The 27,373-nt window shown below is 37.5% G+C and overlaps 1 protein-coding gene across 15 annotated transcripts in view; it reads right to left on the bottom strand.

Moving 5' to 3' along the window:
• Nucleotides 1-6,865: 6,865 nt before the first annotated feature.
• The window catches only part of MPDZ (multiple PDZ domain crumbs cell polarity complex component), a 94,760-nt gene continuing 74,252 nt past the window's right edge, over nucleotides 6,866-27,373 (bottom strand). For 11 of the 15 annotated variants that reach the window (XM_030969366.1, XM_030969363.1, XM_030969365.1 and 8 more), the window contains 18 exons: nucleotides 26,159-26,250; nucleotides 25,805-25,895; nucleotides 25,382-25,462; nucleotides 24,747-24,839; nucleotides 24,582-24,656; nucleotides 23,056-23,233; nucleotides 22,113-22,258; nucleotides 21,710-21,793; nucleotides 21,410-21,603; nucleotides 21,020-21,167; nucleotides 17,821-17,907; nucleotides 16,357-16,453; nucleotides 15,903-15,946; nucleotides 14,723-14,845; nucleotides 13,826-13,930; nucleotides 13,595-13,707; nucleotides 12,442-12,565; nucleotides 6,866-11,672 (listed from right to left, as the gene is read on the bottom strand). In XM_030969366.1, the coding sequence (XP_030825226.1) occupies nucleotides 11,526-11,672; nucleotides 12,442-12,565; nucleotides 13,595-13,707; nucleotides 13,826-13,930; nucleotides 14,723-14,845; nucleotides 15,903-15,946; nucleotides 16,357-16,453; nucleotides 17,821-17,907; nucleotides 21,020-21,167; nucleotides 21,410-21,603; nucleotides 21,710-21,793; nucleotides 22,113-22,258; nucleotides 23,056-23,233; nucleotides 24,582-24,656; nucleotides 24,747-24,839; nucleotides 25,382-25,462; nucleotides 25,805-25,895; nucleotides 26,159-26,250 (2,022 nt within the window). In that variant the 3' untranslated portion in view covers nucleotides 6,866-11,525. Of the gene's footprint in view, nucleotides 11,673-12,441; nucleotides 12,566-13,594; nucleotides 13,708-13,825; nucleotides 13,931-14,722; nucleotides 14,846-15,902; nucleotides 15,947-16,356; nucleotides 16,454-17,820; nucleotides 17,908-21,019; nucleotides 21,168-21,409; nucleotides 21,604-21,704; nucleotides 21,794-22,108; nucleotides 22,259-23,055; nucleotides 23,234-24,581; nucleotides 24,657-24,746; nucleotides 24,840-25,381; nucleotides 25,463-25,804; nucleotides 25,896-26,158; nucleotides 26,251-27,373 lie in introns of those variants that run through there. The other 4 variants (XM_030969368.1, XR_004061515.1, XR_004061516.1 and 1 more) reach the window with 4 other exon arrangements.

Here is a 27,373-nt window from a genome sequence, read left to right as displayed (position 1 = left end):
GTGTCTGTAAGACATGTAGAAGACAGTCTGCTGTTTAATGAAAACCAAATGGAGATGGTTTAGCAGATGTGCCCAGTGATTCTTAAGTCATAGAGCAGGATTTTCCCAAGCTACTTGTGATCAGCAGAAACACCTAGGCAGGAATGTTCTCACCCTTTCTTGAGCTGGGCCTTTTACTCAGACACACTGTAAGCACTAGAACAGGGTCAACAGAGCACCAGAAAGGCAAAGCCTGCCTTTACCTATCCTGAGACAGAATAGCATAGTGATATGAGGCTTCTAAAATTTTCAGTCAGATATCTTTGCTAATGCTTGCTGTTGTGATTGTCAGCAACCACACATAGCACTGCTTATGTCTTGCACACACCATGTCTCTTGCCAGCTCACACTTTCACTCTGCTTTTTTGGGAACCACATGTGTTGTTGACACAAATTCTGTCTTTTCCAGCTTCCAAATCCCCCTGCCAAGCACATTTTTTTAAAATTCAATAATGCTTGGCAGTGTATACAAGCAAACAATTACCCACACAAATTTGGTGCAAGCAAGTGTAAGACCACAGCAACAGAGCAGAGGAAGTCGGGTTTAATCATTAAAATGTGTCAAGTGCGGGTTCAGCAATTGTTTTTGTTCAACAAACCACGCTATTTTATTGTGTGGTTAGCTTTCCTGGGCTACAGATTGAGCCTAAATCAAGATTTAATAAAAGACACAGCTTTTGTGACAAAATGGAGGACCATCTCCCTATCACTACTCTCCTCCTGCTCTGATCTTTTCTCACAGATGAGGGCTGAATGACCCACCATTTTGAGACTTCCCTGCATTGCAGACGCAGATAACACTGTATTGAGGACCAAATACAGTTATCAAGGAGGTTTTGTGTCTTCCCAAATACAGCAGCAAATAGTCTAAGGAAATTAAGTCTGGCCCTCCAGCTCTTTAGGTTGTTTGGTATTCTGTCACTTTAGATGCTTCTGCATGTACCATTCTCACCTGATCCTACTACTACACCCAGCAGCTGGCCATTGCAATCTGCTTGATTAACTTTTAGCTACAGCAGTGTTCCTGGGATTTTGATTATGACTTAATTCCCATGCAAAAAGTAAAGCAAGGAAAAATTTACCCATGGTAATTTGAGAAGCAGTCCTGCATCTAAATGAAGTCATACCCACTGCTGATGAAAGAGCACTTGAAACCAAAGGGTAACCAAATGCCTCAGGCCATTTCATCATCTGAGGTACACAGGAGTAAATATGAAAGGCCTCTGATGTAGATTAATAGGCATCACAGGTATGAAAATGATATCTCAATCTGGCATGCTATAACTTACCTGCTCTTAGATCTTAAAATACCCTAAAGTGTAACTTATAACACAAGAAAACTGTTCTTAATTCCCTACAAAACTCCATGTAATTTTAAAATTAAGTTAATTGGAAAAGAAACCTTTGTATAAAGAAAATAAATACTTTAAACTATATATTAAAGATCAGAGATTACTTGGGGAAAAAAAATATTGCTTCAGGTTTCACTACAGATTAGAAATACTATCAGAAAAAAACCCGAAAAACTAAAACATCAGTTTCTGTTCTCATTTTTCCTACTCTGCACTAATGCCATCCTACAGCTCCCAGGCATCATAGTCTGGTTTATCAAAGCATGTGTGCCTTCACTTACCACTTCCTTGTGGTAACTCCATCTCCTTCAGAAAGAATGGCAAACAAGGCTCCATACTTTCAAAAATAATTGGCTAGAATTGTATGTTGGCAATTCAACCAAATTTTACCACCTCTAATATGCTGAATGCAGGTTGTCTTATGCCCGAGTGTTTCATCCCTTTGTCTTGGGGAATCTTCCTTGCTCTGGCCACACACACACTTATGAGCACAGCCTTGACAGCCCTCTAAACTCACATGAAAAAGATTCTCAGTGTTTTGACAGCAAGTTTCCAAAACAAGGACTCTCCCCCCTAAAAGAGTTATTGAATTACACAACTCATAATCTGCAAGGCACCGTCCCCACACCCCACATGGGAAAAAAACCAAACTGCAACAAGCAGGATGCTGCAGATAGGTTTCTGAGATTGTACTTTACCCGACCTAGTATTTGCTTATACACACATGCACAGATGGATTCACACTGAGATTTTACACTTCTCTTGGCCTTCTCACTGTCTGGCTGTAAGTTAATGGGTGTGAGAACAATGCCAATATGTGCCACTTTAAGAACAGCCTTTTATGTAACCCAGATTAAAATTTAACTGGCCCATTTCACTATTCAGTATGTGCAGCCTTTTCAATGGGATCTGATAAAGATCAGTTTTGCTGGAACTTGTTTTCATAGCACTTAAAAAAACAGCTTCCCTGCCACTGGCACTTGGAGCAAAACAAGCTGCATTTGAGAATGAAGTAACATGCTTAGTATGGTTTTACATGTGCAATAACTATAAGGCCAAAAAGGGGCTGGAAGAATTTCTCGTACGTCAGCTGCCAGTCTTGTTTTAGTTGCATTGTAACACTAGCTCACCTCCTAGTCCTGTAGGGAACTGCTTTACTGGCCTGGCAACTGCAAATAGCTGTCAACTACTAAAGGATGCCTGAAGCAGACTGAAAGTGTGACTGAAAACCCTACTCAGCTCCATGCTCGCATTATGGACTCTTATCACTAAGGAAGTTCAGCTATCCAAGCTGAAGTTGAGGAACTGGCGTGGGAGGAAACAAGAGAGCTGCAAAATCTTCGCTTAAATTGCGGAGAAACAGATGATCAACCTTCAGTTCCGTTAAATTTCTTATCTTGTTTAAACATGTGCCTCTCACATACTGTCAGGAAAAGGTGAATTTATAGAAACTGGTAGGTAATGATATTCTGGGTGTGCTGCAAGTGCAAGCAAGCCTCAAAGACAGCCCATGCATCTCCTGATAACAGGCTGTCATTTCTGCAAGAAACAGTTCACTGGCTGAATGAGTTCACACATGCATCAGCCCAGACCACTGGGAACTCTTGCGAGCCCCTATCAATGACAGACAAGACTGAGGTGTTTGAAGTCCCCATACCTAAGATGAAGCATACCTATAGCAAATAAGCCCCAATACAGTTGCACAGTTTGATATCAGTCTGTTTAACGTACTTCAGAAGCAAGTCACAAGTGCCAGATGCCCTGAGCTGATTATTAATCTCTCCTTCAAGACAAGCATTTAGGACACATTACTCTAGGAGTTCAAGACCTTCAAAACTTCAGATTTTAAATCCTTATGAAAAACTCTGAAGACATTATCAAGGGAGGATGTGGCATTCAGTATAAAACCCCTGTTAATAAATAACAGAAGAATTTGTGATTACTTTGAAGTTACTTTGAAACTGAATCGAGGAATGCAGTTTTCAGAGGAGACACCAAGTTCTTACCTTGAACAGCACCAACAGCACCATGCATACCTGCAGATACTCCTCAAGACTGCCACAGAAAACTTTATGAATGTGCAAACCAAAATTACCTACATGCATGAAGTACATGGTTTGCAAAGAGGACTGCAAAACCTATGAAAATGCACTGTAGATGCAGGCAGAAACCCATGCATTTCTCCTAAAACCTTTATGCGTTTCCTAACCCAAGTTCATATGGGGCTTCTTGAAAGGCTATCAGTAAGGAAGTAGAAGCAGTACCCTCATAGCTTTCATAGCAGAGATTAGAAAGATCAGTCCCGGCATTCTCATAGAGGTCATCAGTAAAGATTTCTTCAAAATCCTAAACTATACTTGAAAAACTAAAAATGATGAATAATTTTACAAGGGATAAACTTAGAGACAGTGACAGACTTTTAATTCTCTCTGCAAATAAACTGAGGATTTTTTTGAGGCATATTTTTAGAAAGCATAATATCCCTATGGATATTTTTAGAGGTGTGTTTTTATTTTAAAGTGTTCACTTTGTGATGGCCAGTGTTAAACATTTTGGATTTAATGCATATTTTGTTGAAACTTGTGGTTTTCAGTAAAGTTCAAAAGCATTAAAACCAGGGTCAGAATAGGGCAACTGTTCAAGCTACTACTATGTGGTTTTCTGCTTGGAAATACATCAGTGTAGATATTTTAAATACACCAGAAGTTAAAATAACATTTTCCTGACTGAATAATTTCCATTAGGCTGCTGATATGAGCTGAACACCAACAATAGGCTCCAGTGGTTCTTTGTCTTGGAGAGCGTGTGTTCGTTTAAATCTCTCAACCCATGCAGTTTGAGATTTTCCTTGATTCTCTAGCGCTATCTAGTGGCTATTACTGAAAATTACTAATGTGTATAAATGTAGCAAAATACAAGTCAGCTTCTATCAACCGATCTAGGTCCTTCTTACAGGGCTAGTCTGACTTCAAAGTGTGCATGAGGGGCTGTGCAGTAGAGCCAAATAACCTTTCCCACAAATCTTCAGCACCTGGAGCTCCCAGGCTAAGTGCATAAGCTGAAACTAGCTGCTGACCGCATGAACACCTTGTTTATTGGTTTTGTAATACAAGAGAAACACTCATGAAGCCATCTCCACGCCTATTTGTCCTTAAATAAGTGAGCACTTCCCCTCTCCTGCTACCCCTTAACTTAACTTACCCCTCTCCTGTTACTCAAGTCAATTTTGAATTGGATGCTCATACTATGGCAGCTGCAGCCCTCTTTCAAAACAGAGAAACTACACAGGCTGCCAGATGTCAGTAAATACCTTTGTCTCCTTGCTGCTGGCTGCCCACCATTTCTGTTTGGTTCACCTCCTCCTTGGCATTTAGAAGGAAACCAACCCAATTCAGGTTGCCACTTTGGGCTTGATCAGAGATTTGCTAGCTTGGCCAACAGATTCAAGGTTTACACTCAAGTGAGAGTCCATAATACGTGTACATTGAGTTCAAGCTATCAAGCTAAAGTAAAACTGAGTATAATTCCTGTATATAAAAGGAACATGCTATGAATGTGACATCTTCCACATGGGTCTAAACAGAGGGCTTCTATGAGTGAGGAACTGTGAAGTGTATTCATACTTCATGAGGTGATTTTAGCCCCAGAAACACAGCATCAATATCCCAGATCCAAACATTTCTCAGCTTCAAATAGGACTTCATTGTCCTGAAAGCAGAACCTAGAATGTGTTCCATTGTTAAACTTACGAGACTAACAGAAAAGATGTGCATTCATATTAGAAAAAGGTTCACTGGGAATCACAAAATCACAAAGAAGAAACAGATAATGCCTCTGCTGCAGTTTTTTTCTGACATTAAAATAGATATTTATTATCTTTCTAAAAATCCTTTGAGAACGTATATATATTATATTGATTAGAGTACCAATTTAAATTTCTTCTGTAAGAAAAAAACCCAAGCTTATCTGGCAGGAAATATCTGCAGGCCAATAGCACTTATACAGTACTATTCCCAGAGCTACACATGCACACACGTGCACAAGCACACACAGAGCCTTTGACATCCTCCTCTCACACATAATCTCCTCTCCCCACCCCCCCACAGCCCAATGCACACACTCCAATCAAAAGAAATGGGAGCAGGAGAAGTGCAGACAAGAATGGTTTGGCTGCTGGCATAATAGCATGCTTTGAAGAGACTCTGACTTAAGTGGAAAGTAGAGAACATCTTGCAGCAAACTAACTGTTAATGAGCTATTTCTACTAAATGTTAATATTCCATAAATCTGCACTTAAAGCAAAGGTCCAGTTGTATTCTTTTTCTTCCTGCTCCAGCAACTACAATAGAAAAAAAAGCTTTTTTTCAGAGGGAGACTGTATACACAGAATACTGATGGTCAGCTTCAATTTGAAACAAACAAAAGCCCAATTGTTCCTAGGAAGATAAGGCACAGATTGAAGAGAGCATGCTCAGTCACAATAGGAAAATCAGCTCAGACCAGGAGGCTCCTACCTTGTCTTAAGCAATTCTCCTTCCTGCCCAGATTTGTCCTTATTGCAAAGGTTTTGTTAATTTAGCAAAAAGGCAAACTGCTGTCATTCAGTGTTGTGAAAGAGGCTGTAAAAGTCTTATCATGAGAGCATGTCCATAAACATTTTTGTGAAATAAACAACATACATATTTAGTTAGAACAACCTCTAGGTCTACATTAACAATAAATTCAAGTGCAGTACTTTTTCTTATGTATATGCTTAAAAAGGGTATGAAGTAGATATATGATGAGGTAAATATGAATACTAGCACTATTACCCTTCTTCTGGTCTTGGTGACAGTAACAAAGGTTATGCTTTTCCCATATAACAATCTTTTATTATCACCTATCCTCAGTGGTCTGTCACAAACAGGAATTCCAGTGAACATCAGCTGCCTTAACAGTTAGTAGTATTTTGAGGGCTGGCTATCTATCTATCTATCTATCTATCTATCTATCTATCTATCTATCTATCTATCATCTATCTATCTAATCTATCTATCATCTATCTAAAATCTATCTATCTATCTGTCTATCTATCTATCTATCTATCTATCTATCTATCTATCTATCTATCTATCTATCTATCTATCATCTATCTATCATGTATCTATCTATCTCTCTCTTTCTCTCTCCCTCTCTCATTTGCAATACTGGGTTTTCTGCTTCCAACAGACGCATTCACATTTAACAACAAGTAATAAATATATTTTTTTTCAGCCACAACAAACTGTATATGTATTTGACAGTTTTTGATAAATATTCCCATAAAAAGAGAGTACAGCTTATTACCTATTAACTACCCAAGGTGCTGCTCCCAATGCTTTTGTAGAATTCCCAATAATGTGAAACCTTGAACTGTTGGACACAGTGGCTTTGTATCCGTGTGATGACAAGATATTTCAAAGTTACAGCCTGAAAAGACTTTTCATGTGCCTCAGCCTAATTGCTTGTGTGAGCTGCCCAAACAAGAAACTTCTTTACCTCTAACTGGTGTGCAGTAGTGGAAATCTGATAATGCATCATTTAAATGTGTGCCATGCCCTCAGTTCTCTTGAGCCGTGGTATCATTCTGTGGCTGTGGACAGTGAGGAGCATGAACAAAACACTATGACAACACACCAAACTGACACTGTTGTTGAACAGTGCAGCACAGAACTCCAAAAGTCAACCGACATCCCACAGAAATACTCGAGAAGAGCACTCACTCTTGTTTAGGTATAGCGTCTACCTTGGTCACTCAAAGCATAGTTTTAATTAAACTGAATTCACTTAATGAAGTACAGTCGTAACTAATAAAATACCAAAGGCTGAAATACCAGAAAATACTAACAAGTGTTAACAAATTCAAAGCCTCCCCCCTTAGACAAAAAGCTTTCTCTTGTCTGCCTGTGGACAACCTGGACATCTAATTGCAAGCACTTAAAAAACCTAACGTAGTACTGGCAGTCACAAAAACAACTTACCTGTTTTTATACGTGATTCCAACACTCATTTGATGTAATAAAAAAAAAAAAATTATGTAATTTATGCATTTAAGCCACCTATATGAAGATTGAAAACAATGGACCAAATAGAAAGTAATCAGAAGTGAAATAGTAAGTGAAAACCTGCTTGGCTCACCTTCACAAACCAACTTGCTGCTGTAACTAAACAAAAAAATCTCCAGTTGCAAACTAATAATTTAGTTTGGAAAATTCTGTTGTTTTTAGCTCAGGTATACACAGCTTTTAGAATTAATATTTTACCAGAATTTAATCTCCTTTCAACTGAGATATGAGAAGCAGTATCTACATTTTTTCTACCCATTTCAAACAATCATTTTCACAGAGAGTAGAAAGCTTAGGAAGATTTTATGTCAGAATAAGAACACAGGAACGTCAATCTACTTGGGCATCATTTTCCACTAGGTATATTCTTCTCAAATGTTTGAATTGGATCTTCTTACCTGTCATGGTTGCCACTTCCATGAAAACAGGTGGCCAAACTTCACAAGTAAATGCATTACCCTGTAACACGGGCGATGGACTAAAACACATTATATTAAAGATCTACATGTCTGTTGAGAAGCATGCATGATGACCAGTTACAAAAGAAAAATCCACACTGCAGCTATTGAATATTTTCCTGTATTCAAAACAGGAAAATACTGTTTACTATTAAAAATATTTACCATTTTAATACAATTTGTAAAGAATGTGAAAACTTTATTCTAAGTAGCTTCAGCTGGAGCTTAAAACAGAAGTGCCCTCTACACAGGAATATTTTAGATGCTTCAAACTATTTGTTTTTAAAAAGCAAGAAAAAGTGTGTGTAGAAATCTAACAAATGCCCCTTTCCAGTGTCACTCCCATTCTGAGGTAAGGCTTTCTTTGCTAAACACTATTAAATGACCTAAGTACTTCCACATTATTTGCAAGTCTCTGTCACCAAAACAAAACATCTTGACACTTAACAACAAGGATGCCACTCTCTTCTTCTTTTAGGTCTACAGAATATACAGTTTCTTTTTTATTTTTTCTTACAAAAAGAGACTGAATAGAGCGAAGGAAAGGGGATCGGCGATAGCTATTAAATTCCAACCCTTCTCTCAGCTGAGAATTAACAATACTACTGCTACCATAAAGCTAAGCCAGAAATAAAATCTAACAGAAGAATGAACAGAAAAGCAGCCATGCCAACAATACCTGCTCACTGTTAAGAAATGAAATATGTGCATTCCTATGAATCAGCTGTCCTTTGTTCAGACCCATGCTTTCAAAAAGTGACAGTCCCTTTCATTAATACCACTCTAAAATTAAAGAGCTTTTCATTAATACCACTCTGATTACCCCTCAGCAATACATAATTGAGAGTTAAATAAAGGGCTGGATATCTGCCCAGACAGTGGGATGGGGCCTTTAAGATGCCAGACCCTTCCAAACCTGTAACACAGTAACATGGAAAAAATGTAACCAAAACCATAAAACTTGGCAGAACTGGCCCACAGTACCTAGCACCTTAGAGGACTAACTTCTCTGACTGGAAAGTTGCATTGAACACAAAATGTAAGGAAAACCAAACATTCTAAGCCTGAAAAGTCTATTACTACATGGTCCAGGGCATGGTAGCCACTAAGCAGTGGTCATGCAACAATTTCCTGGCAAGGGGCTTGGGGGAGAGCCCATTCTGAGCCCCAGGCTTCATGGCCCACTATTTTTGTCCCTCATGGCACATCCCATGCCTGAAAGAACGGTTTTTTTAACAATGATTAACGCTCTGTTACACATAAGCAAGACAGCTTCATAGTTTCATGAATTTGCTAAGAGTTTGCAAGTGAAGATAACATCTTTAAAGAAAAAATCAATTTTTAGAAGATGCTTTAAGGTTTACATCAAGAGTAATGCCTTTTTTCAACTATTAAATTGTTTTGAATTCATCTTTTGCAGCAGAATGAATAATGCAAGCATGCTATTATAAAGCAACTAGTAACAAATCCACAGCTTCACTTCATCATGACAGTTTGAAATTTATTAATTTAAATCCCCCATTGTGACACAAGAGCAGTAACAAAATAGCTGTACACTACTTCTGTAACAAATATAGATACTATTTAAAGTGACTTTACATACTCTAATGTAGGCATTTCTCACTCTATGCAAGGAATAAGTACAAAAGCAATTTAGTAACAGCAGCATCCAGCAATGGTACCATCTAGTTTATTGCATCATAGCCTACCACAATGTAACTTCTAGAATAGTTAAAAAGACAAAGAACGGGATTTTTTTGTTAATTCACTTACACATAGCAATCAATTTGTTAATACTCTTTGACAGACACTCCTAATACTGCTTTTGTGACCCACTAAAATAAATGCTAGTCTTTTGTATTATCCCCTAATAATGGCCTGACCATTGCCTGCATTTTCAGTTCATATTTCTCATACGTGATAGTTGAAATAATGGCCTTCTAGCTAAAATTCCATTTTTGCTAATTAACACAAAGCATCCTCCTGCTAAATAGCATACTAGTTTGACTAGCATCTTCCTCTCTCAAAAGCCTCAGCTAAATTTTTCTGCAGGAAAATAAATCATGGGAGGAGCATGCTTTATCTGCCAGATTCCTAAGAGCATGGCAGGCAAGAGCAGGCAGGTTACAATCAGCTAAGTGTTTCACTGAGTGCAGTTTTTAGATAAAGTTTAAGTAATGAGAAAGTGATGCATTTATTGACCCTGCTGCTGATCAAAGAAAGCTCCACAGTTGCATTGTACTTACTAGATGCTTTTATCTGTGCCTCTAAAATTAATATCCCCAAAATAATAGTTGTAGCTGTCAAAGCTCCTCTTCTGCTTATTACTGGTGCAAACCCTCACTACCATCTTACAACTCACCTCAACTGTGAGGGATTTTCAGGTCTTCACCCAATCTCAACTCATGACTACTGGCTGTATGCCTCCTCAGTTCAAGGAGGATTCTACCTTGCTGCTAGTGATAATGGCAGCAACACCATTAATGTCAACTCCTTCCACACTGGCAATATCCAGACATCTGCTGGCAGCTAAGCAGAGCTGCTCTGAGAGGTTTGTTCAAGGCTCTGAAGCAAACAGCTTGCAGAAATGTCTGCACTGACCCTGTACATGGTGTTGCACATTGGAAGAGGACAACCTTTGCTCACAGACACTTCATATTAGAAAATTTGTTTTCACTCATAAGGACTATAAAATATTCCTACTTTAAAAATATAGTTCTTCTAATACTGCAGTTGCTGGGCATTCTTAATCACCAGGAAGTTTCCACTAGTAATGGGTTTTTCAGCCCTGACCACAAGTCCCACAAAACCCACAAACAAAACAAACAAGCAAAAAACAAAACCACCATCACCACCACCAACACACCCCCCTGACACCAAAATAATGAAACCCTCAAACCTAAGCTGAGTAAAACACAGTGTTCTTTTTTTTTTTTTCAGATACACCATGACAGAAAAATTTAAACGCACAAAAAGGCAAGCAAAAAAGTCCACCCAGGTCACCAAACTAGTTTCTCCTTTTGAGCATTGTGAAATAATATGGTCATTAGACAGTCTGGGTTGAAAGGAACCCTAAAAATCGTCTAGTTCCAAAGAACCATCTAGCCTATTAACCATCTGCCTCCAGATTACATACATTTCCCCTTATCTTCCAAATCTCTGATTTAGTAATATTTTCTTTCTTCAATAACCTTATTCCTGTTTTCTGACTACTGCTACCCCTGCAACCTCCATGCTGACTTGGTGAATTTATCATTTTTCCAACATTATTCAAATATGCAAAGTCTCTTCCCAAAACATTTTCAGTTTTCTTGTGTGGTTATTAATGGCAACATTTTTTTTGGTGGTGAATTACTAATAGGAAAAATATCCACATTTCCATTGTCAACATAATTTCATTCCAGTGGTTTGACAGGAAGAGAAGTACTTCTAATGTATACAAAAATATGGTTAAACGTTATTTTTCTTCAGTGTTGTAACACAGTCCTGTGAAGCTGAAAGAGCAAGAAGACGACCCAAACATTTCCATTCTCTGTACTACGTGGAAAGTAAACAATTTTGTCTTATTGACCCTAGCCTGCCAGGCAGCCAGTTCATGACAACACAGTCAAAGTGACTGTTCCTTTTGTCCTTTTCAGAATAGCAACTGCTTCCTCGTGGGTCACCCCTTCTAAACTCTGCCCATTTACAGCAATGATTTGATCTCCCCTCTTGAGGCGTCCATCTTCTGCTGCTGCACCCTGGAATGATAAAACAAGTGACTACAGACTCACGCATTTCTTTTTCTCCCTGACACACAGTCCTGAAAACAGTCCTGCAACATTTTTCGTTTTCAGGGATACAGATAGAACCAATTGCTGAGAAGACTGCTAATTTTGCAGTACACCCTGCCTAGTCTAAGTTCCACATCTAGAAATTGGAACTACATTATTGTTTGGTTCCCTCAACCCTGTTTTTCCAGCTAGTGTAAGATTTAAACCCTAGTATTACAGAAGTAACCTTTTCAAGACCTGCAGAACTTTTCACCATGTGGTGCAGAAGACATGTTTATAGTTTGATATACCTCAAAAATTTAGCATTCGTGATTCCAGTTTATACTGAATCTCTGTTGTTTACCAGAGCCATCCAAATTATCAAATCCAGGTCAGCATCTGAACTTCTCTGAAGGTCCAGTCTGAGTTCAGTAAAACACTTCCCTCTACTACCTGAAGTAAACACACTCTAAATATAAGGCAAGGGAGCTTTTTGTCCTCTAAGTATTGCACAATTCAAGTCTTGACAGGTGGACAAGACTCTGCTGATAGGCTGAATCATGTATATTTGGGAATTCTCAATCTTTTGAAGACTATAGCCATCAAATGCTGCAAGCACATTTTGATCAGCCTTTGCACTAAAGAGGAAAAGCTGTGAGAAACTGTAACATTCTTTTGATTGCAAACCCAGGCCAAGATTTAGAACAGTAACTGCAGTGAACTCATAAATGGTTTAATGGGACAAATTTCCACCTACCTTAGCAAACACTGTCTTCACATAAATGGGTAAGTCTCCATGGGGACTGCCATAGCCACCCACAATACTAAAGCCAAGGCCGTCTGGTCCTCTGTCCAGAGTAATGGTCTTGTACTGAGGAGGTCTAAGAAAAGGGAAAAGAGTATTTTGTCTGAACTTCAGATTTAACACATAGAATATTCAACAAAAAACCATTACTCCTTTAAGCTAACCAATATATTTTTCTTTCCACTACAACTACAAATATTTTTGTTATAAAGAACTGGCTATTGCAGTTAATGTAAAACTCTGCAAACTACCTAATGCCCATATTATTATACAAAAGTGGATATTTCAAATACACAGCTCAGGGCATAGTTATGGCTGCTATGTCCCACCAATAGTGGTTACTAGTGAACTAGAGAGTTATTACCAGTATCTCCAGATTCCCTAACATCTACTTTAAAAAGCCTGTAAAGTCTAAAACAAGATCAAATAGCTTATGCTATTACGGTTGAATTGCTCCTCTCCTAATAGACAACTGTGTATTTGTATATATGTGTTTATTATATAGATCATTTATGGGTGTATTTCCCCACATATATTTTGATAGTAAGAAATTTTGGAATTCTACTTTTCAAAGTAGGTATGTGTGGCTAAAGAATACTTCTTCTCTTTCCCCTTTCCTAAAAGAAAAAATGCCTCAGATTTATGACAGAGTTTGACACAAAATCTGTTTACATAATGCACCTTGCAGAATAATGCACCTTGCATAATAATGCACCAGAAGCAGTATACCTTGTACACCAGAAACATCTGACACTCCTGACTGCCCAGCACTAGTGAGCACAACACAGAAACACAGTGGAAAGAGAATTTCTGGTTGTATCAATTAATCCTAGCTACCCAGCCTCCGTGAAACAATAGAGGCTGTAGAAGAAATCAGATCACATAACAAGTCTACAGAGAGTCAAAAAAATTTGCAGGATAGCAAATTGCATAATGAAAAACACAGAAGAGGACCTATGGCCCACAGGTCTTATGTATACCAAATATGTTAATCATGATTAAGCCAAAAATGTCACCCACTATTAGGTAGAATTTGTAAGGTTTATAGGTTGATTATCATCTAAAGTAACAGGCTACAGAGGCTGTACATTCTATAGTTACTGACCCTAAATCATCCTGAAAAATGCCAGTTGAAGTTAGTCCTGAAAACGAAAGACTGGGTGTAGGTGGATCCTGCTGCTGACCAGTTATGACACTCACTTCTCCTCCAGCTACAACCTAGGAATAAAGGTTGGAAAATCAGTGGCATAAGAATACTGACACTAAAATAGCTCAATGTAGCAGCTGGCAAAACAGTACTCAGAAAATATTCAAAATGTCACTGAAGATTTTTTACCTGTAACTCAATAGTGCCTGAAGCATTTTTTAAGATATTAACAGCTTGGGAATGAGTCATGCCCTCAGTAGATGTTCCACAGATGCTAACAATCCTGTCCCCAACCTACAGAAGAAAATGTAGATAATCTAGCTTAGTTACGTAGATTTATTTGTCACTTCCAACAACAGCAGAACTACGAAATGGCCCAGTATGAAGGCAGGTAATTCAACATTAGAATTAGCAAATTACACCGGTTTAGTGTCATCAGTGTGAAAAGTACTGATGCTTTACAGAACTGATCCTAAAACTCCAGAAATGTATGTTAAAAAACAGAGATGCATTTTGCATGTCACCTGAAGACAGGCAGACTGATGCAGCAAATTATCATCAGAGATTTTGTCTGACTTCATCTTGAAATAACATTTTCTAAGAAACCTGAGTCAAATTCAACCACTTTTGATGCAGATTGGATACAGCACACATTTAAGTACAGCTTAAAAATCTCCCACTCTAACTCAGAGCCTAAAATGTACTCTCTCTATCCTAAGCATAGGAAACATGAGATAAAACAGACTGCACACCTACATTTGCAGGAATGATCACTACACTCAGCAATGGCACTTTTTTATAGAACACATCCTTCTGAACCACTTTCTATGCTTTTAATTTTCACAAGCTGCCTAACTCTAAGATCCAAGATTACTGTAGGACCTCCTTTCTTAAGTTAGCACATGTCAGCAATTACACTTTCCCATGCTACCAATCTGAGATCCTTTTTCACCAATCCAAACAGCAAGAATTCTTTCCACGGCCAGAAGCACTTATGACTGTATCACTGAACTGCTAGTTTATTGCCTGTCTAGAGTAATCACATTACCCATGCAATCTTTACAGCCTTCTTAATAATTAACTTACTCTTAATTTCTGAGTCTGAGCTGCAACTCCATTTGGGTGCATCATGGCAATGAATATAGGAACATCTCCAAGAGGACTTCCTACACCTCCAGCAATGCTCACGCCTAGTGAATCTGTAGGGTTCTGTTATAGTAATGAAAAAAAAAAAAAAGATTAGATTTTTCTGGAAAGAAAAGCACAGAGAATGGCAGGCTTACCTCAAAAGATGGCTAAACTCCCTATTTTATGAAGATTAGAATTTCTGTGTCAAGTCAGTTTTTAAGCTTATACACTTTGCATTACCTCAAGAAAGCAGAGAGACCAGAATGGATGTTTCTTTTTCTCAGTGGTAGGAGAAAATTTACTGATTTAGTTGTGTGTTTTATCTTAACCAAACTAAATAATTACAGAATTCAGTACCTGACTCTTAATGTCAGCACAGAGGTCAGAGCAAGGAAAACCAATGAGATGGGATTGCTGTCCTTAGTACTGTCTATATGAATATCCTGTCATGAATCTCCTGAAGACTAGAATTAATCTTTATGCTCCCCCTAGTGCCCAAATGTTGAAGGGCAAAACCAGCTGCTTACCATTGTACCACACCCAAATACCTCAGTGTGAAAATTGCTATTGCAAACTGCTATTTGCAGATTCTACTGTTAAAAGAATGGCTGAATACAATCCATGTAATCAAGTGAACTAGATGCCAAGAAAAAACATATAAATATTTTGGAAAACAAGATGCAGTTTGTGACTAAGCACACATGCATAATGAAGGTGACTGAAGTTCACACTTGAAAACCTGGCAGCTGTCATGCAAGATCCTACTAATTAAAAATATGTGTGAAGAAAAATATCAAATACCAAAAAACAGTCTTCCAACTTTGGTACAATTCCCCTGACTTTACCACAACAGAGTCTGCATTTAACTCCATCTGGTAACAATAAAACTAGGTCCCAGTATCTCTTCCTTCTTTTACTTTCAACACAACTCACAAAACATGATACCATAAGTCACACTTATGGTATCATAAAAATATAGGCTGTGCAGATTGTACAGTCCAAAACTGAAAAGAAAATTAAAGTCCTGTTCCTTTCCTAAAACAATGAATAGGCCTAGACTTATTTCATTATGTAAAGACACCTATCGAAAACATCTACAACCTATTCCTGATATATGCCACTGCATGCTACAACTTACCTTTTTTATTTCAACTGTTCTTAGTCCCAGTATTTCAGAAGCTGCTGTCAAATAAATTAAGATAAATTAAAAAAAAGTTAAACAAGCATTACTAAAAAACTTTTTCAATAAAGTCATCCAAATCACTATGATGATTCTAACTTTCTGCTTGTTTGTTATATACATTTTAATCTGATTTCGATAGTGACCATCATTACAATAATTGGATTGAAATACTTTTAGAGTAGGTGAAAGAATCAATCATCTTCTCCAATTAAATAATTTTTGGAATAAGACTGCTAAGCTCAAATGGAATAGAAAAAAATCATTATTTTCTAGCAATACTATTATCAGAAACAACTTTGTTCTAAATTTAAGCATCACATCACATAGTTGTAACATTTTAACAGAAAGATCTCAGCTACCAATTCACACATAAAAAATACTGAAAGCACCAAAAAACTCTCCAACTTACTGGTATGTCTCTTTAGGCCACTTTCAAAGACCTCAGGTGCACCAGACCCAGACACTGGGAAACTGAATGATGAGAGACTTCCACTTCCTTCACTGACCTACACACAATGTTAGAGTGGGATTAGAGACGAGCTTCACTGACCCAGCTACTTAATGTAAAACTGTAACTCACTGTATTAATTTTATTTTCTGCAGTATTTTATTTTTTCTGTGCCCAGTTAAAACTGAGTCAGAGAACTCCATAAATTTTTTGGTCATTGTAGATAGCTTTTTTTTGAAACATCATCAGACCAACAGAGATTGTATCTCTACAACCCCATGCAAATCTTTGAAGTGTTTCTTCTGAGGGCCAACAAGGTCCTGGTATTTGAACCTTCTCTCACCTTATAGAGATCTTCTACTGCAAGTTAGCTACAAGTACCACAGTAAGGACAGAATACAAAAGACAGATATCAGTACATCCCCATGTGGGCTCTCAAATGTTCAGCTACTGCACCAGCTGCAACTAAGATTAGGCTCTCCACTCAACTTGACCTGCACAATTTCCAGGATGATTTTCATTACACTTGAAGGGCAAGTAAAGGAACAACATGGATCGTAGTAAGAATAGTCCACTGACTGTGACACACTTTTCAAAACATTCAACATTGTGAACTTCATCTTAGAATAAGATCAGCCAGACTCTGCACATTTTCAGGCTATTTAGCAATACTACTTCTGAAGACAGCCTAAAATGTCAGTCTTATCTAAACTGCTCACTTGAATTTTAATTATGACTTAAAACTATTTATATTTAATACTTGATAATTTTCATCCCCAGTTCACAACCAAGGGAAGTTATTAAGGTAATTTGTGAGCTTTCAGAAGCAAAGCTCCTACTGGATAGAATTACAGTGCAAGCTGTTATGCCATGGAAGATGATTTCAAATACAGAAATTGATTTGAGATTGTAACAATTCACCATCAGACCAACAATAAAATAAATAAGAGAAGTCTGGTGGAAAGAGCACAGGTTTCCTGCTTCTGGCAGACAAGATTACAGTAAGGACATGCAAAGAATGGAGAAATTCCCCAAGCTTAGTGAAGCAATACTCTACTGCATGCCAACTATTCAGACAGGTTTAAAGTTGATTCTAAATTCTTCTGGTATTGATGAGAACTGGAGTTCTTTATGCTTCCAAGCTGGACTCTGGAGCAAAGTCATTTCTGGATTATATTTTTGGCTGGATCTTGTCTATAACAGATACAACTTGCTAAACTGAACATAAAATGGCTACTGAAGAGCTGCAAAATTTTTCCATCTCAGATCAGGCATGTGAAAAATAATTGTCATCATAGAACCGATCTTTCTATTTAACACTATTTTTTATTTATTTTATTCTTTATTCTTTCATTATTTATTGTATTTATTCTTTCATTATTTAACATTATTTCTCCTAAATTAACCAGTTTTATAGTTACATACCTGGCTGCTCTGGGATGTTCTCCTTTCAGAGTGAAATGGCCCAGCTTTTATTCTTCCAACTTCTAGTCTTACTGTACCTAAGGAACACTAAAGAAACAGCTACTTGTAACATACCTCTCCTGTCTACAAGATTAAAAACTAAAATATTTAAGTGACTTTCTAGAAAGTGGAGGAAGAAAAAAATACACATGGACAGATGGAAAAAAACCCCATGGACTAACAATCCTGAAATGAGCACTTTCAGACAGAGTTCATGGCAGGACCAGTGACACACACAAAGCACACCAAGGTACTCAATACTAAGCAGGATACTTTTTAATACTGGATTAATCAGTATTACAATGCAGACATGAAAATCACACAAGAGTAAGTAATAATTCTATTACATTGCACTTAATAAGGAATAGCTTCTGAACTGCTATGTCAACATATAATTTTTACAATAAAAACTAAAACCATTGCAACACATCAAAGTCTTAATCATTATTTATCTTAATATGACTGAGAACATGGTAATTGAACTGGAAGTTACTCATCTCTCTCTAACTTTTGAAATTATCTGTTACTCTGGATAGACACCAATATAACTAAGAAATCTGGGGCAGAAAATTTCCTAAACATCTGTAGTTTAAGTGAATTTTCTGCATCTGACTCCCAGCAATAAGCTGGGTGATATGGATTGACTACACATTGGAAAGTCCTTTCACTAGCCTTTAAGATTTTAACTACTTTATTGAGTATTCACACATCTACATAAAATGCATGTCTCAGAAGAAAATTCACCCTACAATTAAATATTTCAAAATCAAGACATAATTTTGAAAAAACAGAAAAGTTATTACCGCAAGGCTAAGAAAATTAGACTTTCCACATAATACAAGTAGTGTCAAGAGAAGGCATCGATCTGCAATGTATTAATATAGAAATTTCAGTTTTGCTGTTATTTTGATTTTTTTTCTTTCACTGGGAAGTTGTAAGCAGAAACCTCTGCATTCAAATAATTTAATAATACATGAGGTTGCCTTTATTTGCTATGTATTAAGTTTATTATCCTAAAAGAGATTCATGCATTTGTCAGAAAAATCCATAGTACTAGGCCAATATATCAAAACCAACCAGACATATCCATTCAAACAAAGTTTCAATACCTCATATCCTGTTGCTATTCTCTTAGGAATGACACTGAAAAAGATTTATTACTAAATTGCTTTTCATTTTATAAATAATGTTGATTTCTCAGTGTCCTGGAAAAGACTTGATCAAAGCTCAGGCAAAACCATTCTTCTCTGCTTGTATGAATTTAGTCACATTAAACCATATGGACAACTCTTATTTGAAGCGGAAAATTGAGGAAATATGTACCTAAAATTACCACATCCTCACGAATACACAAACCCACAAATGAGATTTTAGAATTGTGTAAAAGTAGGAGATAATACTTTCCAATGGGACTCCTGAATAAATCAATTTCCATTTAGTTTTACTACACCTTTCTCCCTCTTCCTAAATTCTCCCATTTGATAGATCCAGTTAAGTGAGGGGAAAAGCTGACAATTCACTCTAGATCCTACTCTCACGAATGAAAACCTAATGGACACCTGAATAGGAAACAGTGACTGCCTACATGTGAGTGACCATGTTTTATTCCACTTATACTACATGAACAAAACAGTTATTAACAATAATATGTCTAAGGTATTTTAAAAGCCCATTCCTCAGGGCTATGACAATTAACTACAAGTACTACTGAGCAATGATGAAGTACTTAAAACTTGAATATATGAATGGTAAGTGGAATCAATTAGATACTCCAACATGCTTGTCAAAATGAAACAAATTTCCAACATGTAAAGGCATTTTTATTCAGAGGAGAGGTACAGCATATGAAGAAGAAATGCTGTATTCTTAAATAAAAAACTATCATGTAAGAAGGGAAAAGTACTATAACCAAATAAGAGTATACTAACAAGTTCAGTGTCACAACATAGATCCTGTTCACACTAACGGGCACAGATTGAAAATACCGAAGTCCTCCTATCTCCCTTTCTGACCACTGCTCTCCCCTAGGACCCCTGCTCCCCAGTAAATCCAAAATCTCATGGACATGTTGAAGATCTGAAATAATATACCTTTGAATCTGAGTGTTAAGAAGCATGACCATGTGCCTAGGTATCTAAGAGACAGCTACAACTAGCATCTGTTAATTTTTTTCCAGGGAAACAGTTTTCCATTGAAAATGCTGACTCAGTGGAATCCTTACCATGCAGCACGTCTCAAAACTCTGGACTGACAAACAGACAAGGTGGTTAACCAAGTGGATTTCTTGGCAGACTACAGGAAATATTGTATATCTGACTTCATTCTGATTTGCAAATAGGGGAAGGACATCAGAAAAAAAAATATCAAGAATAGGCTGGCGCTCCAAGAGCTGCAGGTAGTTACTTCAGCAAACCCTGAGAAAGCAGTTTCTGATACTGAATGCCTGGTAACTGAAAAATGCATTGTACAATTTAATGGATGTAAGGTGGCACAAGACATACACAATAAAAAAAAAGATTAATGTCTCCTAGTAGACCAGGTTACTCAGAGCCCCATCCAACCTGGCCCTGTACACTTCCAGGGACAGGGCATCCACACCTCCTCTGGACATCCCATTCCAGTGCCTCACCATCCTCATTTCATCCCCCTCCTCATTTCTTTTATTAAAGAATTTCTGCCTAACAAAATTAAACTTACTATTTTGGTTTAAAACCACATCCTCTTGTCCTGTCACTACAGGGCCTTGTAAACAAACTATGAAAGTAGTCATTTCTAGCACAGCTACTCTGCTGAATTCTCCATCATTCAAATTCTGCATATCTTTCTGAAAATGCAAAACAGTTAATCAGCTATCAGTGTGTTCAACAGAATACAGTGTTAAGGTTTTGGTTGTTCTAGATAATGATATTCTATAAAGGAGGACGTCTATCAGCCCCATGTTCATAAATATATGGCTTTCTGCACCACCACTACTCCCAGTTTTATCAGGCAAAGTATCAAAATCTGCGCGCTCTAGATTTCAGGAAGCTTAAATTTGGGTCCCCAAGTCATCTCACTGACATCTCAGTAACAGCCTGATCTCAGTCTGAATAAAGTTAAAGCTTTCAAAAAACCTGGATCTCAATTTTTCACTCTTAGCCATCTTCTCTTTTCCCAATACCTTTAGCAAAGCTGCAACGGCCTCCTGGTTAGCATTTCGGACATCTTCTCCATTCACTGTCAATATCTGGTCTCCTTGCATCAACCTCCCATCTGTATCTGCTATTCCTCCTTTGACGATGTCTGACACAAACACACCTGTGTCATTTCTGCAAATGACATGAATTTTACATTAAAGTATTGTTTCATAGCAATGTTTATGGCTTGCTATTGGGAACACAAATAAACACTGTCTCATTTTTCTGTTGGCTTAGTTCCTCTAGGGAAGACTGGTTAGCTTAAGCATAAAAATAAGATGTATGGCCTTCAAGCCCACAGGATCTGAGCACCAGACCACAAAGAAACATGATAAGCAAGTTCCAGACACTGAATCTCCAGGTACATTACATACCTTTTCCCAACAATACTCAGTCCAAGGCCTTTACCAGGCTTCTTATGGAGCTCTATATTCAGCACATCATACATGTCTTCCTCCTTGTACTGGGCTTCATCTCTGTAGACAGTCAGGCGAACTTTTTGGGGTGTCTGACGGAGGACATTAATGGCCTCATCATGCGTGGCATTCCTGAGGTCAATTCCATTCACCTGCAATGAAAGTGTACAATGGCAAATTGTGTAGCATCTTCCAGCAGACAAATACAAAAAGCTTAGCCAGCAATGAAAACAAAAACAACCAAAGAAATCACCATGCCTCTAGTATCTGATCACCAGCCCACAGTCGTCCATCTTTAGATGCTGCTCCTTCTTCATATACCTCATGGATAATGATTGCTCCCTGACAACAAAAACACCAAAATTTCATGTTGAAGGAACAGCCACCATTTTGAACCAAAAGTAACTGAAAATTGCTACTATAATTCATCAGTGAAAAGTCAGATGGAATGAAAGGCAGATGCATGATGAAAAAATTACCAAAATATTTACGAAGCTCATTTTTACTATTAATTTTAGAAAAGGCTTTTTTCTTATTTTTGTTTCTTTTGCGTCTTTCTATAAATGCTTTAGAAATAAATGACAAAAAATCTCTTCTATCAGACTTTATTTTCATTACTGTTATTTCACATGAGTGACACATATTTTTCCAACCAACCAACCAGCAAAGTGTCTGCTCCTCCAACAATGCTCAGACCAAGACCAGTCCTTCCTTTGGAGATATCAATGGTTGTTTCACATCCAGGAATGATGGGACAAGTAGCTGGGTCAGAGGTTAACATGGCTGGAGTTGAAGACCTGCTTGTGTCTAAAACAACAATGAAACATCCTGGTTACAGTAACAGGGTTCAGTATTGGCAAAGTCAGCATTTTTCAGAGTTCACTGACAGCTGTATAGCAGTAACTGAACAGCTGATCCACAGAGAATGATGCTCCCAATTCTCCTCCTCCTCAGAGAAGTACTATCCTATAGTTTTATTTGCCATGCCTCCTGTAGCTTTTATGCCATGAAGCATATTATAGCCTGGATCATAGCCTGGACAGAAAAGACGATATTCTACACAACATATTCTTATAGGATAGAACTTAATTTAAACATCTATACGATGTGTGCATTACTTGAATTATTATTAACTTAGAAGTGTCTTGCTTAACCAGTGACTATCGCCCATCAGAAACATCTTGACTTTCCACTCTGAAGGAGAAGAGCCAAATGTGACTAGTCATAAATGGCAAGACATTCGCAACCATCCTCTTTTTCCACAAAAATTGACGTGTCTTTTCTCCCTCACCTAAAGGAATGCCTTTCACTTAGTTCTAGACAACCATGACAGAGGCACCTGCTGCATATCTGAGATGGAGGAGAAAATCCTTTTATCCTCCTGCCTCTACAACAGGAAGCCAAGAGGTAGGTCTTCAGTATGGGGGTACAATGCTTTATTTATACATATATGAATATGTAATCTGGAAATATTAGAAAATGCAGAAGCCAACTCAGTGCACACAAAAAGGAAAAATTTACAAGCTGGGTCTTTGTTTTTATATTACAACCCTAGTTGTAATACAGACACTCATAGGAATACAGACACACAAGGAAAACATTACTTTTGATTGCTTCTGGTTCCGGTGAGCTGGAAGTCGGGACAGCTGCTGGTGGTTGCATATTCTTCTTCTCTGCTGGGACGGTGCTGGGAAGGGCTGGTGCTGTAGTCAGGTTATCTGTCTCTGCTGGGTTGATTGTAAGCCTTACCACAGATTTGGATGTCTTCAGGAGACTAATAAACTGAATGATAAAGAGAAAAGCCTATGAAAACTGTAACTGGATCGTTCAGTTGCAAACCAAAAATAAAGTAGAATAACAGTTCTGCAAACTGGAGCTACTTGTCACATTCTTGCAGGTTTTCTCATAAGGAACAAACATAAATATTGATGTTTTTTCTAAGAAAACTTTTTCCATGAAACTTTGCCAAACTATAGTAGATGAGAATATGGCAGTCTTTCAATGGTTTCTCTAGACAAAATACTATATTGTGTAGCAATTATTGGAGAAACAGAAGTATTGCCTTTTAATGCTGGGTGGAGCCCAATTCTGATCTCATAGAAGTCAATGTCAAAATATCTAGTGAACTAAAGAAATGTACAACTGTCATTCTGGAAGAAAAACCTGAAAATACTACCTGAACTGTGGAAGGGAGAGACAGACATCAAGGTGTAATGCAAAATCTAGTTCAAAGAGATACTGAAGACCCTCCAAAATCAACTGCCATCTTACAGAAAAGATACCAAATCCTCTTGAGACTTTACATTTCAGTAGAGATATTTTCAGAAATTACTTACTCGATCTCTGTTCTTACAAAGCTTATCTACCCCTACCTCCTACAGGCAACTTCACTATCTCTTACTTATATACTGCTTCAGAGATAGCAGCACATCAAAGAGTAAGATTGATGCTCTCCTAATTGCCCTTCAACAAACAGAAAGTAATCTACTCATGCCTAAAGAATCACTTTTCTTGGTAGCAAGGTAGGTGCTAGAAAAACAGCCTCCTTGATTTACTACAGAACCCAAATTGAGTTTGCAGAGCTAGAAGCTAGAAATAAATCCTGTTATTTAGGAATGGAGATATTTTTCTCCAAAGGTTTGAAATACTATGCTTGGAATATAATGAGACTGTTACTAAGACAGTTCCCATGGACAAGTACAGTTTATGACTTGATTTACCACTGAAACAACTCACTCATGCAAATTTACACACATTAGTTTTACTGGTTCTAACACCTTTAAAGTGGACTAGCTATGCAGAGTCATTATTGAGCAATAGTTCATGGCTTTTATCACACTACTAAGTGTCTCTCAGTCATCAGATCTGAACCACAGGGAAAATAAAATCACATTCGAAGCAGAGATAGGAGGATTCATGTAGTATAAAATAACAGTTGACCTATAAATTTATTAGGCTTTAGGTTATTTCGCAGTAGTTTCCTTATCCAGACAATGTCTGCAGATCTTTGGGTTTTTTAGTCAGGTTTGAAAATTAAGTATAGTCAAGAGAACCTCACTAGTTTAAGACACAATCATCTCCTACATTAAACAGTGTGCTTTCTGTAACATTCCTGACACTTCAGAAGCACCTTTTCTACAGGATATCCCACAACAATTTCGTCATCCACTGCCAGAATCACATCTCCAACTTTGATACGTCCATCCTGGAAAAACATAAAATAAAAAATATGAACTATGATGCTACTCCAAAAAACATTCTTCATTCCCTAATTAGATTTTAAATATTCTCACACCTTTGCAGCTGCACCATGATCTGTTAAGCTTTTAATAACTACTCCATTAGCTGTGTCTTCTTCACTAATGGCAATTCCAAAGCCTCCTTGATCCTGGGGCAAACAGAAAATGCAAATGGTTAAATACTGCGACATCAAAATGTTAGAATACAATCACTAAAGACTAGTGAAGCCTGCTGACATACCAAGTCTGAGGTTTCACAATGCATCAATACTTTTGTTTTAAACTATTTCTGGAACAGATTCTGCCAAACAAACAGTATACTGACTACCAAGATAAATCTGAAACACTTCTAAATTCAAATCCATTCCTTTGAAATCTACAAGGTAAACTGTTATTCACTTTTTACTTTGAATAATTAGGGCATTGATTTCACCTGAGGAACCATCAGTAGAGATGGTTATAAGAAGTTGGGCAAATAGAACAAGAGAATACTTCTTCCAGAGACACAAAGCAATTAGCAAATTAAAAACAGACTTTCTGTGAGGAAAACTTTGAGATCCATTCCCAAACAGGAAGAGGAGATCTCTAGAAATCTCTTTTCCAACTTCAAGTAACTAAGAGTCTGTTTGGTGTAAGAGGGACAGCATTACAAAATTGAATGGCTGTTGACTGATGTAAATTCAGTACACACCTTAGGAAGTTCCACATACTGAATGTTTTTACATGAACTTAAGTCAGAAAATGCACTTGGGTTTGCAACACTGATGTCAATCTAAGAGAAAAATAAAATGCAACTGTAAGTGACTATATCCAACATTTTGCACCAAAACAAAGTAGTGCGCAAATATTTAAAGTGAGCCTGCTCATTTTCTAGTTTCACCTAAACTTCTAACTCTATTGATGGGAATATTAAACTTACTTCATAGTATAGAGGAATATAAAATGAAACAAAATCGATGACAACTGTACTAAATTTAGCAACTTTACTAAAATCTCAGTTGTTTTTCTATGAGTTTCTTTTCTTTTACTGTATTTACTAAGCAGACAGGATCCTCCTTTTTCCAGAACAATGTTAGCATTTTGGTCAAATATGAAAAATAAATATTGACTTTACCTCTTGATGTTGAAGCGTCCCTGAAGTACACTGTGAAGCCTCTACTGACTTTGCAGGGCAAACAGCCATTTGATTTACTGCATCCTTGTTTCTGCAATATATTCCGTTAAAGAATGTAATAAGAAGGCAATAGTACCGCCCTGTATTTCTTAGGACAAGTTTAAGTTTGGTTCTTAATTTCTGGCATTCACAATACAAATATCAAAACAGAAAACTGCAAGACATATTTAACAAGTAGTAAGATTGTCTTCAAAAGCACATCTATGTTATCAAAAGTAAAAATAACAAACATTATGTGAAACTTGAGAACATTAAAAATTAAACCTTTTCAGCCAAATCTTTACCAGAACTTACCTGATAAAGATTACTTTAACTTTAGATGGTGCGCATTTGATTATTGAAGAAGCATTCTGATGAGTCCTTCCATAAAGGATTTGGCCATTTATCTAGATAAGGAAAAGCAGCAATTATTTATCAAAATATTTTAATTCCTTACACTTAAACTAATTTTAAGCCTTTAAAAATTCCATACCACTGACTAAACAGCAACTGTATAAAAGTAAGAGTTATGTTATGTCTTACTTTCACTCCCTTTTTTCCGTAAAAATATTCACCATAGTCTGACTTCAGACTAACACTATCACAGAGCTAAAAATGTCATTCTCTGAGTTCTATTGGGTTGACTTGGCACATAATCTATTTTCACTTGCCATTGATCACTTCATGACTGATGAGGTGATTAAGCAGGGCCATGGGAAATTCTAACCATAACAAATAAATGAATTGCTTATATCCTGCAATGAGATTGCTATTCTTTATTGAATCTCAGGCACTCCAAATCCCTGAGCCAGGCACTTTATACACAGAAGTCTGAACACTGGTACATTTAGCAGAGTTTTAAACTAGATTTGATGAGGAAGAGGGAAGGGGATGTACCAAGGAGGCTTCTTCTCAGAAGGTGAAGAGGTTGATAATCCAGCTGAAGTGCCTCTACACCAATATGGGCAGCATGGGTAACAAGTAAGAGGAACTGAAACCAGTTCCTCGATTGCACCAGAATCATGCAATTCAAAGTCTATAATCTAGCTAGACTCATAGAAACCTGGTGGGATGAATCACACAACTGGAACATTTCAATCAAGGGCTACAACCTTCTCAGAAGAAAGAGGCTGGGAAGAAGGGGCAGCTCAGGAGCTTGTTGGTAAAAATTAAGGACAGCATCAATGAGGGACACCTTGTGGCTGGGGTCTACCACAGGGTGCCTGATATCTGCAAGGCTGTTGACTTCTTGCTCAAGATAAAGAAACCATCAGGCTTGCATACTTTCATCCTGATGGGGGATTTCAATCACCTGCATGTCTGCTGGGAAAGTGGTACAGTTGACTGCAAGCAATCCAGAAGACTCCTGGAGTGCACTGAGGACAACATCCTGGCCCCAGTATTGGACAAACCAACCAGGGAGGCAGTGTTACTGGACCTGGTGCTCACCAGTGCAGATAACCTTGTTAGAAAGATTGAGATGGAGGCAGCCTCGGCTGTAGTGACCATGCCCTGCTTAAATTACTGATC

Source organism: Camarhynchus parvulus, chromosome Z, assembly GCF_901933205.1.
Source record: "Camarhynchus parvulus chromosome Z, STF_HiC, whole genome shotgun sequence".
NCBI classification, from domain to species: domain Eukaryota; kingdom Metazoa; phylum Chordata; class Aves; order Passeriformes; family Thraupidae; genus Camarhynchus; species Camarhynchus parvulus.
This window is presented reverse-complemented; position numbering and strand designations above follow the sequence as displayed.